This window comes from Spea bombifrons, chromosome 5, assembly GCF_027358695.1.
Source record: "Spea bombifrons isolate aSpeBom1 chromosome 5, aSpeBom1.2.pri, whole genome shotgun sequence".
NCBI classification, from domain to species: domain Eukaryota; kingdom Metazoa; phylum Chordata; class Amphibia; order Anura; family Pelobatidae; genus Spea; species Spea bombifrons.
The window spans coordinates 13,199,490-13,216,792 of NC_071091.1; the positions used below are offsets into that span (position 1 = coordinate 13,199,490).

Genomic DNA, 17,303 nt, shown 5'->3' on the forward strand with positions numbered 1-17,303 from the left:
CATGGAAAATAACTTGAAAGAAACGTATTGGTCTATTTCCATCGCAATCACAACACCCATAACCCTCTTACAAGGCCCATGTCCTCCAACTGATTGTCTGAGCACCTGCTTATCGCTTAGAAAGTTAGGTTGTCCTGACCTCATTGCAGTATATCTCAAGGAGCTCGTAAATGCCATTTTCTGCAGCCTGAAAGCAAGTTATATTTGGAAAACAAATACAAAGTCATTACTGCCAAAATGCTTTTATCTGCAATTTGCCCGTTATCTGCTCCAGTTCTTCAGATGCAGCCATTAGACACCACAGTCAAACAGAACAAGAACACCGAGTAAACTGAGAAATTGTTCTACAAACTGCCTTAAAGGCTCTAATACTCTAATATTCTACTAAACATTCCCATATGAGTTATACGGGTCTCCCACGCATCTTCTGGCTGGTACACTAGTGGTTAAAGATAATGATCGCCCCCCCCAGACTACCTGCGCGAGGATTTCAGTGGGAAACACTCTGCAGACCTGCTGATCTCTTGCCAGCACGGCTTGGCATTGCTCGGTTCAATCATGAATCCAGCCACATCTTCATAATGGACTGGAAGCTGATAAATACTGTATGCAGAGTAATGGAGACCAGCAGTAGTATTTCTCGCCGATATCCTGTTTGGATATCATTGAAATATTTATCAGGGGAGGAAACTCAATTTGCTTCATTGATCCCTGGAATTTAAAAGAAAAATGGCCACAGCTTTTCCTATAAGAGTAGAACGTTTCCTAATTCATGCAACGTGTGTGAGGTTAGATGGACCACTTTCCTGACTGTATATTTCTTTGTGGAATCAGGTTGCACGGCCCCCAAGGCAACATTTCTGGATAGGACTCTGCCCGCTGCATTAAGCCTTTGTAACAAACTAACCATTGTGTTCTCTGTAATCTTATTACATGAACCAAAGGCTCTTAACATAAGAACGCACATCCCCAAGCACATACCGCGCAAGGAAATCATCGTACGCTGCATTCAAAGTAGGTTTTTACCACAATATGTACAATAAAAAAGTGTCAATTTCCCCTTGAAGCAAGTCATGCGATAAAATACTCAGAACCCCCACCAAATACTTAACCAATGTTACATGTTTAAACACTGGATCAAAAGGGACAGATAGCCCTGCTTGTAAGAACTCGTAGTATGTTTAGGGGACAGTATAGGGCTGCTTCCACACGATTTCCCAGCAGGAATTGCTCTTCCCAGCAGACGTGTCCGCAGAAGGGCCACACGACGAACTGACTTAGCAACGGCAGAGAAAACAGGCTCTCCGACGAGATCCCTTGTTGACGGAGCATACATTGCTGCAATATTGTAATCTCCATGGCATATTGTTAGCATGTGCAGCTTTACACAGAGGTGTGTGTACATGGTGGTGTACTTAATCTGGATACCTTGCAGGAGATCCAGAATGTGAAATGCTCCTCGCACTGTGACTTTCCTTCCGAAGAACTAAAATAGAATCTGATGATGGATAAGAACCATTTGGCCGTGTAGTCGGCTTGTTTGTTTTTCTTGATGTAAATACTCGGATCTTAATCGGTCATTGGTCTTCTCCTGCATTCAGGATAGCTTCATGCCTATCTCATGCATACCTTCATTCCCACACTGCTTCTACTGAGAGATTGTTCTGCTTATCTACCACCACATACATATCCTTAGTATTTATCTCTAGTTTGTAAGCTAGCAAGTAGAGCCCTCTTTAACTAATGTATCGGATTGTCGGCCAGTTCTAGTTTTGTCATTCCCCTTGAATGTATGTATTGTAAGAAGTGCTGCGTAAATTGGCAATTTAATAATAATAATGCCGTATACACATCTATACCTAGCTATATATTAAGTATATATTAAGTTGCAGAAGGAATGTCTCCTAGGTACCGTTTTACCCCTAAGAGGACAGAAAAATGCATGGCGGTACACAGAGGGGGGGGGCATAAAAACATGCTGACTCAAAAGCTGGTGAGCGACTCTCCCTGCAGACTTCAGAGGTCCAAGCTCTAACCTCTCAATGAGAAACTATGACAAGTAAAAACACTCCTTTGCTGCTGGTTGGCTTAATACCAGACAGACACACGTGCTAAATCATGAAGAAAAGCTGTCACAAAGAATGCAGTTACACGGCATTCCTGATAATCAGCCAGATGGTTCACATTTCACTATCCGCTTTCTTCTTGTAACAATTCTCCTCCACCAGCTCCGAGCCAATGGGAAAAAGGGCTGCCTGTGAAAATCAGAAGAGCCGGAACAAATTCACCTTCTTTTTTGGGCTTGTGGAACTGTATATTGCCAAGGAGCAGAGTATCATGTATATGGTAAGTTTTCACTATATCGACACTTATTTAAAGATTAAAGTCCTTTTCCCTAAAGACAAAGTATTACCACTTACGTCAATCCACGCCTAAGGAAGTACTAGTGGCATGATTTCATAGAAATTAACATACTTTAGTAAAAAAAAAAATAAATTATATATATATATATATATATATATATAATCTGAATAAACAATATATAAATATATATATAAATATTAGGGGTCAATATAATAGATTTACTGAAATATCATTACTCGGTATCACTGCTGCTTTGGATTTTGTATTCTCTGTATACCCTATTGTACAGGGCTATCTGATATCCTTCAAAAACATTAAAAAAAAATAAAAAGAATCTTTATCTCTCAAAACACTACACAATAACCTCGAAATAAAGGATAAACCTGCCTTAATGGGGTTTACAAAAAAAAAAAAGAAAAAAAAAATCACAAAAAATAAAACTATAAAAAAAACCAAAAACATTTCAATAGCCACCTACAGTACAAAGAAAACACTTCCCGTCTCCAGCCCGTCAATACACAATTTACGAACAGCAGAAAATCAGATGTCCTTGGTCATTCTGTTCCTGGGTAAAAGTATTGATCTTTCCATCAACGCATCCATTGTTTACAAATTTGCCTTTGACGAGGATTCATGTTTAACCCCTTCATGACAGGACTGTGTTTTAATTTTTGCGTTTAGCTGTAAATTCTATTCCCTCATTTACTGTACCCACAACTAACTATATAGGTTACCTGGAGCTCTTGGAAGGAATATACTGCTTGAATCCCAACCTTATACTCTATGAGGGGTTCATCCACAAAGATGTCCCTTCCATGTGTATAAGCCTCTGCAAACCTTGCAGCGAGGTGGGCAATCAGGGGGCTGATTTCATATAACCATCCAAAGTGGGGCTGCTCCCAAGGGGAAAATAAAAGATTTCATATGTTTGCCTAGCCATAGGCTACGTGGGGTGCTACCGATGGGGCTGGTGCTCCCGTAGGAGCGGATGAATGGTCTTTATTAATGCCCATTAACGTTGTGAGTGCCCAGAATTAAAAAAAACTCCGGCACATCAGTGGGAGTCCATGGCTGCTCTGCCAAAAAAGACTTAAGGCTAGCGGCTCGGAACTGCTGGGCAAAAAGATTAGATTGGCAGACAATTTCCCCCAAGACATCAGACACAGCTGCATAAACTGCAAGGGGGTAAATCCGGTTACATCAACATTAATGGCGGGAATTTCAGGAAAAAGAGGGATAGCTGGCCTATAACGATTAGGCGCTGCTCACTCGTCAGCAGTACAACTACTTGTGGCAGGAGATCCGGCAGTCTCATATACATCACTAAATGTGAACTGACCAACATCAAAATCTGACACGGAGTCATAAGCCCCAGAATAACAGAAGCCTTCACTATAACTGCACTGCATCACACTAAGAGTTAACAGAAAATAAAATGAACCCCTAGTGGGTGCACTTAGAACTGGAGTCATTTTAAAGGTAATTGCATTTTATTTTTCTTTAACTACTTTTATTTTGTTTATATGTTCTACTTTATAGGCGCCAATTGCCCTGCATTGTCGAGTGCAGTACCTTGACATCAAGGCATTGCAGCAACACCGGCCGAGCGAAGAAAGCGATTGTTGATATCCCAAGACGTGCCACGTGCCAAGCACATCAAATGTCGTTATGAGGTTAATGAAGACAGTAGCTATCCGCAGATCACACAAAGTACAAAACCAACAATAAAGCAGCAGGGCCGTAAAATGAAAACCGGGAAAACGCCTTGACAGATTAAACAAAATCGCAATTAAAAAAAAAAAAAAAAAAAAAAAAACTAAAAAAAAAATTAAAAAAAAATCAAAAAAAAATTCACAGGTCTGCTCAATGTTAAGGAATGTTAAGGTAAAGAACACTAACAAAATCAAAGCAAAACAAGCAAGGCAATGCTTCCTACTCCTGGCTGCAACAGACTGTAGATGGATGATATATCCAGGACTAGGCCTACGATGGTGGCAGTCCACCTGCTACAAAACCTGGGCGCAGATCTCAATGGGCTGGTTACAAGGGAGATCTTTGATCTATGGAGGCTGTGCCAGCTCAATAGCTTCCGCAAACTGCATTAAAAGCTGCCCTGGGTTGGGGCCCAAGGTAAATACACCACTGGTTAGATGGTGAGAGAGAGAAAGGGGTGTATATATACACATATACACACACCCCAATGCCTAGGGCGGCTCAATGCTAAAGCACAGCCCACCAGGAGCACAAACAAAAAGCCAAACTAGCTTAATCGAAAGACCCCAGTCGGCAGCGTCCAACTACTTGCAATCACAGTCATTGTTTCAGAGACGTTTGCTTTAAAAGTTAGCCACAGACCTTAGCGGCAAAGAATTAAGATGCGGCAAAAGTACAATTATCAAATCAATTTCCTATCTGTATATTAGCTCCGTTCTCTTCCCTCAATCCTCGCAAAGACCGCCTGACAGCAACAGCCAGCCACTTAATAGAGCAGAGATAATTCATTCAAGAAGGTAATTGTCATGAAATCCATGCATATGGCGGGCTTCTAGCATTGATAAAGCGGGCAGTAGACCCATGACACAAGTAAGTTGTTTACCGTCAGCATATACTGTATACGTTTACCTGTCTACAGGGTAATGTCGAGCAAATGCTACAAGTCCTTGTATCTATTTTATCCTGTAGGTGCACCTGGAATAAATCCCCCCCTGTGTTTTATCTGCACTATTTGTTCTTCTTTTATTTTACAAAGTATTGCATTATATAGGAGGTATTTTATTTTGTTCCACTTTCTTCTGTTTAACCATTTCAGCGCCATGGGGTTTTATTTATATTGTTGGGTTTCTAACACATATAAGATTATGGTTAAAGAATAAACATCATTAAATAGGTTCATTTAGCGCTTGGGACAGTAAAATGTACTGTTTGGGAAAGCAACATCATCTTTAAGAACACTTACTCCGTCATTGGCTAACCCGTGTCTCTGAAGGGAGCAATTCTGCATGCCAAAAAAAAAAAGTTCCTACGTGCTTTGCGGGTTCAATTCAGTCCTACCATGAAAAATGCTTTAAGCGTGTACATTTTGGGACATGGCGTTAAAATACAAATATTTAAAGAGTTTAAGAGTTGTTAATATGTAGACCGTGTTGTCTAAGGTACATTTATAGTCTGGGACAGCTCCTCTTCTAGGCAGGAGACAACTTGCACACCACTGAACCCTGCCTAACCTGTTCTTTTTAATTATTTTACACGATCGGTCATGGTCCCAGCAGCTTAAAACAATGCCCCAACATGCTCACGCTGTTGACTTTCTCAATTCTAAAAGTTAGGGCATCATACATCCAGCTGGGAGATTAAGAAGACACTGTTGCTTTAAGGTCAACTATCAATGTTTGCACCCCGCATCTGGCTCCTTCCCAAAAAACACACTGAAAAACACTTGCAAAGCTATTATACGGTATGGGTTGGAGCGCAGATAAATCCATTCCATCTGGCATGTATTATTTCTGGAGCAAATGAAGACAAAACACCGATACAAAACGAAAACTAAAGTAACTTTTTTTTTTTTTTTTAATAAACAGCACCTTCTGGCACTTTCCACTTTCTTTTCACCTCTTTCTCTGCCAGGATGACCTAGAAACGGCAGCTCCGAGTCACAGGACCTACAAGCTGCTTGAGGATTAAGGAAAGAGGACAATAATTCATTCCCTACTTATGTACGTTGCTGGACGTCTGAAATGTGTTAAGAGGGGTCTTCACAACAAAGCAGTTCTTGGAGAGAGGACCCGCGGTTTCAAGGTGGTACCCGCGCAGGATGAGTACGTCTGAGTATTCCATATGATGGAAAGAAGAAGCGGTATCAGCATTTTACCAGCACAATCACTACGTGAACCGAGATGCTTTTAGAATTTGTGGCAAAATGCATTATGTGTCCCAATTACTGAAGCATGCAGGGCTGTGACTTGCCCAAAATCCACTCATTTTTAACCTGTACATGAATCCATCTCATTTCCATCACATTGTATTTTGTTTTGCATATGGGTATTTCAAAATAAGGTTTGGCATGATAGATCTTCTTGTGAAATTACACAATACTCTTGCACGGTGTTTAGGTTAAGCTGCACAAAACATGCTTACTGCTACAACCAACCAACACCAAGGATAGAGTTGGAAGGAGAGTTGGAACTTTTGATCTTCACCGAGTATTATGATGGGACAACCCCAGCGAGGCACTTCCGCAAGAAGGACTTAGCTGGCACTACATAATGTATAGTTACACCAGTGATGTTTCCGGAAAGTCTTCTTTCGAGCATGTCGCCAGGGTTGGCCTTTCACGATGCATTATTAAGTCAGAGAGATGAAAACGAAACTCCCCTGTAAACTCTCGGTTTGGCGAAACCCCTCCAAAGGACAGCCGGGTATCAGTACACTCATTAGTTAAACTTACCACCATTATCGGTCCGTTTTAACGCACCATCCTTGTGTGGGCACAATTCACATCTCTGGGGGAAGAACAAAACAGGACAGACATTTAAGTTCCATGTCTTTTTAAAATCTGGTATACTTCTGGCACACTGTAGCAGACAAGGGCTCGCACAAACACATGGGCTTGGGCTTATAAAGGGAGGAGAAGAGAATCAGAAATCCTATCCATTAATCAGATATTTGGTCCTTATGGACGTTCACGCAAGCTAACGGCTCAGGCCCGGCGAGTACGCACCTACCCATGATCCTAAGGTGCTCAGACTTAGACGCCTCAAGGAGAGCAGAACGCTGCACTTATCAAGTCACACGCATAAATATGAATGGCACAAATGCCATGTATTGCTGGAAAAGCTACAAAATGCCAGACGTCAGACTTAATGGGGAGGTATTAAATGCACAGCTTGTGTATGGGACACCGGACGCTATTGGTATCTTTATCGGTGATCAAGTCACACGCAACATTGTGCGTATTGTAATCAGAGCAGCTTTCCTATCTCCTGGAGGCTTCCAAGTGACGAAACAAACTACACAACATGATCACGAGTAGGTGGGAAACTTTTAGAAAAATGAAAACTGAATAATTATGGGGATTTCTGCTAAAGCTTTATATATTATTCACATATCTAATGCTTTATGTAAAAAATATATATTGTACATTATGGTGGGAGTACACCTTTATTGAAGAATAATATTTATTTAATAACCCTTTGTTGAGATTCTCTGTTCAGCATTAACCGAAGGGGAAGGAGCCATTTGCCAGTAAACACTACCTTGCACAACTCTAAGCTAATTGCAGTTTCATTTGGATCCCATAAAAACACAGAGTCTACCCACCCACCTTCCTCTCACGCTCCCGGATCACGCAGCTACAAACTTTGTAAACTCACATGTAGCAACCTCGCCTCTCTTGTAATATGAGCTTTTAAATTATTAATCAGTGACTTATTGTTACCTTTAAAAGGAACAAATTACTCTAGCATTTTTGCAGCATGTGTCCTTTTACGTGATGTGCCTTCTTTCATGATGATGTTATGCTGGGCAGCTATCCCATAATGGGGGCAGAAGCCAATACCAGCTGCAGTTTCCAGTACACCAAGTCCAGGCAATTAAACGGAAAAGCAGACATTCATAAACATGAAAACATTGGCGTAAGCCCTTACTTTATTATAAGGCGAGTTGCACAACCAGATAAAGCTTGTGTTTTTTGTTTTGTACGTATTATTAAAAGTAATCCAAGGTGCTATTTCACATTACGGAAGCTCAGATCTGTGACACAAAGCTGCAAAACTAGCATATGATTTAGGTTATTAATGCAGAAGACCCCCCAACACCAAAGGCTATTTAATGTAAATGATACCCTTGCCTCAGGGGATTCTGCAGACTAATTTCAATGGAAGTGCTTTCCTGCTACTGGTTGGCTGCTTCAAGCAGCCAATCAGTGGTGAGAATTGATGGACTACGGAGTAGGGGAGCAGAATGCATACTAAAGTACTGACAGTAATATGCACTCCTGTTTGGAGAGGGTGTCTGGGACATTATCCTGTCCTTTAACGGGTGAAGCTTTCCGTGACAGCGGAATCTTGGGTATACACTGCCTGTGTGTTTGTCGGCTGCCTGCATGTCTCGTTTTCTGTAGACAGAAAGCTCTTCACCGCCTTCTCAAAACAGCTTTTGGTCAGTTTACAGCTCTCTGTGTAAACACGCTGAACTGCAGCTTCCGTAACTACAGGTCACTAAAGTTCCCCTTTCGCAACGCAAACAAGTTGTAACAAAATCGTATAATGCCTTAAAACATGCAAACCAAATCGGGCTGAAGGCGGCTCATGAATCGGAGAAGAAATACAAAGAGTTGGTAACCCTCCCAATCCGAGTGCCAAGGTGTAAGCAGTGCAACATGGCTTACGGTGAAAAGGTTAACACATTTATGCATAATTCTTTCAACGGGGCTTTGGGGCAGTAAAGGTTAAACCACTTCCCAACGTGCACATGTGATTAGGATCATACTTTAGCTGAAATCCCCAGTGCTACCAGTATAAGAACGCAACTTACCACTCTCGCTGCCCTTTCCTGAGATTCACATTTTCTACAAAACCAAGGTCCGGTGGGCACTTGTACTATGCCGTAACAAGCTGCGACAGAAAGACAGAAAGGGCAGGTTACACCGGGCTGGAAACACACTGTTTTTAATGTAATATTTCATTTACTAAGGATCATAACGCACTGAAGGCCAATAAAACATTAGGAGGAAAAAAGAAATGCAATTACCCAGCACTATATAACTAATAACACCATAGATTCATTATTTCAACATAGAATGTAAGAATTAAGTATTTTAATCAGCTACCGTAACATTTGTAAGACACGCAGTCTAACTTCGGGATTACGTCCTGTTATGTTTCTTTCTCTGCTAAATAAATCATTTTGTGTTCGGATATCGCAAGCAACAACTAAACGGCATTCATCTGATCGTCTGTCAATAAGTCTCCTGGGGAGAGCATTTACATTTAGAATTCCCCTTTAAAAATGAGCATACTGTATATCAGCAGAAGACGATGGACAAAGATAAAAATGTGCATAAAGCCAGAATTACTTTTGGAGTTGTCGCCGTACTTCCCAAAGAATGCTGTACGTTTTTTAACCATTTGTGTTTAAAGATGCGAACTCTGCCTGCTGGTGAAAGTACATAACATTATGTAGTGGCTTTATAAACAGATCAGTACAGCGGGGATGACACTACAGGTATTAAACTGTAACGCTCATCATCCTCAAGCTGAATAAACTTGACCGACACCATATGCTGGATCCCCTTCCCTCACGTGTTCCGTCTCAGCACAGAACCCAGCAAGTAACACTGCGGCACCCAGGTCAGGCTGCGACAAGCCGCAAGAGCCTTCAAACCTCGGGGTCTACACACACAGCACTGGATTAACTCCCGGGCCACAGAGCTTCAGAATAAATCAGCTTTCCTGAAGTTATCTAATGACTAAAAGAAGTCCAGAAGCAGTCTTACCGCTGACCTCAGCAGGATCTGCCAAGTTCAATGTGAAAGGTTCTGAGCTGTCGAACCCCAACAAGTTGCAGACTTAGCAGTGTTTATTTACACTTACACGAAGGCTGTTACTAGGAAGCTTCTACGGAACTTACCGAATACACCGCTGACAAAAATGCAACGTTCTAGGCTTGCTATAAAACACATTGCTGTTTCAGCTTCAAAGGCCGGACAAATGGAATGAGATCTAGAGATCCACACCTTATCTTTGGGTTATATCTTAGAAATAATCCATTAAGCATATCGAGAACAGCCTAAGAAAATCAGGACCCCACAGTGAAGAAGCTTGAGAAACATGGCTTCCAATCCGCTTTATCGCTGCTAAACAAAGATCTGTGCCCCCATGGGAAGTGTCTAAGGCGCGATTCACCGAGAGGATTACCAAATGATAGAACTGACCAGGACACTGCGGTTACATATACTGGAGTCCCGTAAGCTTCGCGGGAGGAATTTCAACATTACCAGCCACAAACTCTCATAGTTATGTGTCATTTATGTCCATTAATTGGATGTATACAACTATGTTCACAGCTAAAGTCTCATCATATAATTATGTATGTAGAGGAGTATCATGTTTCACACCAATTAAGGATTAGCTGCTCAAGTCATTTCATTGTACATTTCCAATTATGTAAAACTAATGACAATTCATTACGCACCTACAACAACCAACTTTAGCTCCTGAGCCAAGTAATCACTAAAGGCACGGTAACGATGGGTAATGCTCAATGACTTCTCCAAGTAGAGCTACTGAGCCCAAGTTGTAGTTGGGTGCGCCTTAAAACGACTCTCTAACCATTATATGCACTTCCATGCATACGATAGTTGAGCGTCCCCTTTAAATTATTGTTGTCACTCTTTGAAAATGCATGCATGGGCTTCAAGCAGGCAAAAAGTCAGACCACAGAATGGGCAGTGTGCTGCAGCTTCTCCTACGTTGTATTGAATCCTCAGGAAAAAATTAAAGTCTATATAGGACTTCACAGTTTCCAGCATGTCTGAACATTAAAACATGTGTTTTAATTGCAGGGAGTACAAAATCCCATCCATACATTTCCCATGATAAATCTCAACACTATCCGAAAATATGCAAACAGAATGTTACTTTGTCTTTGCAGGTAACCTTTCAAGTTAGCATTTTCCGTGATTTCCCACAACGAAAGTTACATACGCCATATGGCACGCTGATTTCACTTTACTGCACCTGCGAGACAGCACATAATTCCAGGGCATAATAAACTGCTGTAAAACTTGGTTTCATCAACAAAAGATTTTAATTGTTACAAAACCCCTTTACCTTCAATGTGTTTTTTTTATTCCATATAGTTGATGAGAAATATTTTAACGTTTGGCAACCAGATTAAAAATGAAAAATAAGCTGAGATTTGTAGGACCCATTGGGTTTAAATTGACTGTAAACATTTTTCTGCTTATTTGACAACTCAGACACAACATTGAATTGGTTTCAATAAGACATGGATTTCATTTTAAGAAAATAATACATTGTGGTTATACTGAAAGTAAGGTTAGGACTGAATAAAAAAAACAGGCAGGATGGGCCGAATGGTTCTTATCTGCTGTCAAATTCTATGTTTATGTTTTATACTTAATACTTACTTAATACTTATAATAATAATGCAAAAATGGGTACATATGGACCACAGACCGAAAGGAACTGTCTAGAATCAACAAGATCCAAAACCCACCCAACAGTTATCATTCAGAAAAACAAGACTGGCTTCATCTTCGTCTGATGCGAGAAGCTGCAGTAAGCAGTCCTATTGTGGCATTACTTTTGGTCTATCGTAGAAAAGCATTGCCCAGATCTGACTTTACTACTCTTTGGCCATGGATCACCATAGTCTGGTTCTGCCAAAGCAAAGGAATTCTGGTAGGTTTGGTTCCCCAAACTACTACTTCTTACTCATTCCCTACTTCTAGAAAAATGAGGACTGAGCTCAGGCGAACAAACAAACAAGCAAATCAAACCAGGTCATTAAAGGTGATGTTCCATCTAGGGTGCCTCAATCACCAGATAAGTGCTAGAGAGAAGTGAAAGAATTTTAATTTGCTCCCTCAATGCTCAATGTCACTTAAAAACTGCAGTAAAAGGTTTATTTAAATATTAGAGTTGAGTCCTGTCATTTCTCCAAAGCCCTGCTCTGTGTATTAAATCACAGCAGCCTGACCTCCTACAACCTCTCAAAGTCCCTCTTAAACTAGAAGACCTTCAAGCAAATGCCCAGTCTGTGATGTCAAACTTCCAGATAGCCAAAACTGTGCAGAGGGAACAAATTAAGCGACCACTCTGAAAGGAGTAAGTATACAAGAGTCGTACATAAAAATTGAAATATTTAGAAGAAAAGTTGGGGAAAAGTTTATTAACCTTTGGAAAAATGTGCAGGTGGAACAGCACCTTTAGGTCCAAAGACATTTAACACACTTATACGCAAGCTTACACATTAACGATCCCATAAATGGAATGAGAAATAATGGGTAACAAATATTTATTAGAGTTTCCCTGATGAAAACAAAGGACCCCGTGACTTCTCCCGGCTGTAAAAACCAGAAAGAGTCTAATCTGTCAATAAACAAAGACATTTTCTAATTGAAAAAATAAATAAGTGCCCTACATGCAATTACCCGGGCTCGTAACATCCACATGGAAAGAAACCCAAAGAACAAAACGTCATTTATAACAAAAGAAATGAAAATACAGCTAAATATACGTCAGATTCACATTAATCTGGCATTCCACACGGCTGCTAGCTGATCATGTGACCAAAAGGACTGCTTCCGCAGAGGTTTGACACAGAGGACAGACTCGTTCTCTACAAGTACTGAGATGCTATGAAGATTCGTGGTTTATACCGTTTATAATATAGCAATGCCATGAGATCTAGGATGGGAGAGAGCGATTAATGCCGGCAATCTGGATACAGTTTTAGAAAATGCGATCTACTGATCGCTGAAACATTTATTCCTACTTAGGGTAGAATGTCGTTGAATGATATGTACGAAGGATCGCCAATCTCCCATTCCAGTCGTGCTTTAAAGCTGCCGTTTAACTTACCGCAATATATCGACAGCGCTCTATAAGCTTTATCGGCTCTTAGGGTTTCCTCTGACAGATTGGTCACATAAATCACTTTGTGTTTCAGCTTCTATGGCAACAACCTATCAGCACTTGTTTTTATGTTACATCAGAACTAACCATTCCTATAAATGACACAAAACCGGACATGGAATCGTTTCCGGCAAAAGTTTGGGATTTCATCGGCCAATGGGAAAGCGCCTCTTAAGAGCAAACAAGCATTTAGCAGTCAGGAACAAGCAGGAGGCAACAATAGAAAGTCTTAATAGGCAGATCTAAAATGGACTATAACGTATACCAATAAACCGGACAACAACCAAACGCCATAGTAACAAGGGTCAACAACGCAGCGACCAAACACTAGCAAGTCAACGGTGCTTGCAGCATATCTGTAAAGCATGCGCAAAACAGAAACTGAAAGCTGCGCGGCACAAGTGAACGCTCCCGGTACAAGCAGTGTAAGCAGGCACTAGCCCTATTACTAATAAGTCACGCTGTCTCCCCTTTTTACTGCAAAGGCCAGGGCTACCGAAGACTGAGATATACCGGCCGATTACCATACTGACCACAGAGGATTCCACAGATTCATTAAATACATGCCCTTACTGTAATAACCTCCACCACATCTGCTGGGAGGCAATTCCACATTATTGACCACCCTCCCAGTAAAGTAAAGCTTCCTTACAGTAAGATTATGACCTCTTCTTTCCCCCAAGCGATACATACTGTAATGCCTTAGTCTTTCCTGATCATTTTTATCCCGCACATCATTCAGCATTTAATGATGAGCCAAATCACCAAAGGCTTCTGCCTCAAGCTCTGTAAAGGAAAACTACCGGGGAAATTCAAGCGCCTCCTTACTACATCACCGGCCACTCCGGCCCCTGATCAACAGCCAAGGGGTTTACTCACTAAAACAGGAATTGGCAGGCGGGTTGAGCGGTTTCTACGCACTGAAGTCATTAAGAAGCCCAAGGCCGGCTAAGACAACATACTACGTTTGTGAAAGTTTTCGAATATTAGCTATGCATTACGCAGGGCCAGCCCAGCCTTTCCTGCTCACATGACAACTGTCAGTTCACCGAACATACATGTAAACAGCACGTGCCCGTGGAACAGCCACAACAAACTAACGTGCCACGAGTCTACCAAAGCCCAAGGAGAACATACGAGTCGCACAGCGATGCCAACAGTGGCGCAGCACCAGCATCCATCTGCCGCTGTGTAATACGGTACCAACAACACATACGCAGTAATGACGCCAGCAGCTGAACCCGTCTTACCGAGACTCGGTACCAGTTTACCAGCCATGGCAAGAAACCACACAGCACCAGCCGCACAATTTATCAAACAGACCAATACTGCTCACAACACCTCCACGTTCACATACATCACCAATACTCCCAGCACCAGCACACCACCTAAACAGGAACCACCAAAACTACCATGAACAGCCTCGCCGCTCCCACCGGCTCCGGCCCCAACAGCCTCGCCACTGCCAACAGCCTCGCCGCTCCCACCCGCTCCGGCCCCAACAGCCTCGCCACTGCCAACAGCCTCGCCGCTCCTACCTGCTCCAGCCTCAACAGCCTTGCGGCTCCCAGTGCCAGCAGGCCACCTCTACCTGCAAAAACACACTGCACGAGAACCACCAAAACTACCATGAACAGATCGCCAACAGCAGCGCCACTCCCCCGGGCCAACAGCAGTGCCACTCCCCCGGGCCAACAGCAGCGCCACTCCCCCGCGCCAACAGCAGCGCCACTCCCCCGCGCCAACAGCAGCGCCACTCCCCCGCGCCAACAGCAGCGCCACTCCCCCGCGCCAACAGCAGCGCTACTCCCCCGCGCCAACAGCAGCGCTACTCCCCCTAGCCAACAGCAGCGCCACTCCCCCTAGCCAACAGCAGCGCCACTCCCCCGCGCCAACAGCAGCGCCATGCTCACCCACAATTTTTTCACCGGTTCAGTTAAATGTCTCGTCTGGTCTACTTGACTTCACATGACAGCACCCCCTCATTCCCCAAATCCTTTTGCCTCTCTCTGCCCCCTTCTCCCCTCCCCCCAGCTCCCCGCCCCCAGCTCTCCCCTCCCCGTGTCAGGGTTACCTTGATGCACTGCCACATTGCAGCCGTGCCCGTCGCAGTATACCAGCGGGTTCTCGGCCCAGCCCCTCTCGTCCGAGCAGACGCAGCAGCCTCCGATCATCTCCTTCATACTAGTCAGGAGCCCTTCCTCCTCTGCCGCGGCCGTCGACTCTCCAGATACCATCTACAGGGGGCAGGCCCGATGAAGAGAAACCGAGAAAGGAGAAACACAGGCACCGATTATTGCTGTACAATCCTCCGCGGCTCCAGCTTCACGGGGCTCGGCTCCCTGCGCCGGCCGAGGCTCGTCTCCGGCATTACTTGCGCTGGAGCAGCCTCATGTCGCCGGGGCTGCCCGGACTGGCACAGGCAAGAACACAACGAGGAAAGAAGGCCAGAGCGCATGCGCGGTGAGCACACCAATGTCAACTGCTACATCACTGCCCCTAGCGGCTGCATCGCTGTAACTACAGCCAGATTTGAGTAGAGGCAAGTTGGTGAAGGAAAGGGGCCGGGAGTGACTTTTGAAATGGGCGTGGTCATTTCATGGGGCGTGGCTACAGTCGTTTCATTTCTGCAGCTTCTTTATGCATTAGAATGTAAGTTCCTCTTGCAAATAAGGTGATTGCAGCCATACATAGTGCATAGCCAGCCCAACCCTCATTGCAGGACACAATAACTGGCTTTGGTCCGTTATACTGCATAGTGAAATCATTAAGATGAAATGTCTTTCCTTGCGTCATGTGCTTTTTGATGAATAGGTTACAGATGCCTCTATTATACTCCTGATCATAATTATGTGTACCTTAATATCCAGCTCTCCTATTAATCAGACCCCCCAAGAAGTCGCCATATCGTGCGGAATGTGCATCATATTATAACTATAAATGTGATTCTGTTGTAAAGTTTAAAAAGCTATTGGTTGGTACATGATAAAACCACTTTTTAAACATAACATTGCAATCACACTTTATATATAATCCAACTGTGTGATCCTGATGTTAACAAGACGCTGTCTTCTTCCACTTAAGCAGCATCGTCAATCTGGTTTCTAGGAGCAATATCTGTAAAAAATACCATTTTTCCATGTTTCAGTTTTTCAAGTAAAGCAGTACATATCACACAACATATCGCACGGACTTCTGTTGAACCAGGACACCTATGTAAGGGTGGTACATAAGTGCAGCAGCCTCCCGGCAGAAGTGGTAGGGCTAATACAGTGAGGGAATTTTAATGTCTGCAGGATAGGTATACAGCGGTCCTGAATCTAAGACTGGACCAATAACTGATTAAGGTCTGAGTCTTGAAAGCGGGGAAACAGGCGCACTAGACGGGCCATGAAATTCTTTATTTGTATATAGGTAGCAGGACTGCGTTAAAATCATTACTGCCCCCACATGATGTTTTTTTTTTTTTTTTAAGTCCGTCTGGGCCATATGCTTATGTTGTTTAAAGGGCATCTGACCCTTGCTTTTTAACATAACTTTTTTCATATTGTTTGTTTCTATGTCGAATTGCATTCAGAAGTCACCATTAAAGTTTCTCTGACTTTTCTTGGAACCTAACCCGCTGTAAGTGTGAGGACTGCCTGTATTGAAACACACACACCCTTCTTGTTTGACTTGGCACTGTACTCGGCTATCAGTCCACATGGAGTAGTAAAAAGCACAGGCTATTCATGTTGAGTCCTCCAGGGCTGACAACCGGCCAGGTCTTTTCATTGCACTAAGTATATAACACAGGACGCTTGCAAATAATGGTCTGCCCACACAATTAACACCTTATGGACCCTGTGAGGTTTGTGAACTTGGGTTGTGAACTATTATCCAATTATATTGTGCGCGCTAACTCTTGTTATTTCTTTACCTATTAACCCCCCCTATCTGGTGCTCAAAGGGTTTACCAATCCAGTCCCAAACTATTATTATTTATTGCTCTATGTGGCACTATCATATCCCGCAGCGCTGTACAATGTGCCGTGGTTCCACTTGACTCACTTTTTTCTACCATATGATGATTAGATTTTTTGTAAAAGAAATCCAGAGTGTCTTAAGAAAAGTTATATATCACTTAAAGGAACAGTCATAACTTTTTTGTTACTTTAGAGAAAAGCACAGTTTAGCTATGTAGAATGTAGCTCTTTATACCGAAGACTTTAGGTATAAAGTTTTTTTCCTTAGAAGCAGACTTGAGTGCCAGCGGAGCGTGAATGGCACCTCTTGGTTCAT

General features: G+C 42.7%; 1 protein-coding gene across 1 annotated transcript in view; it reads right to left on the reverse strand.

The window, feature by feature from the left end:
* Positions 1 to 15,600, reverse strand: part of MLLT10 (MLLT10 histone lysine methyltransferase DOT1L cofactor) — an 84,140-nt gene extending 68,540 nt beyond the window's left edge. The window contains exons 1-3 of the mRNA XM_053467798.1: positions 15,097 to 15,600; positions 8,896 to 8,975; positions 6,809 to 6,863 (exon numbers count right to left, since the gene is read on the reverse strand). Coding sequence (XP_053323773.1) covers positions 6,809 to 6,863; positions 8,896 to 8,975; positions 15,097 to 15,259 — 298 coding nt within the window. The 5' untranslated portion in view covers positions 15,260 to 15,600. The remainder of the gene's footprint in view (positions 1 to 6,808; positions 6,864 to 8,895; positions 8,976 to 15,096) is intronic.
* Between the last annotated feature and the right edge of the window lie 1,703 nt (positions 15,601 to 17,303).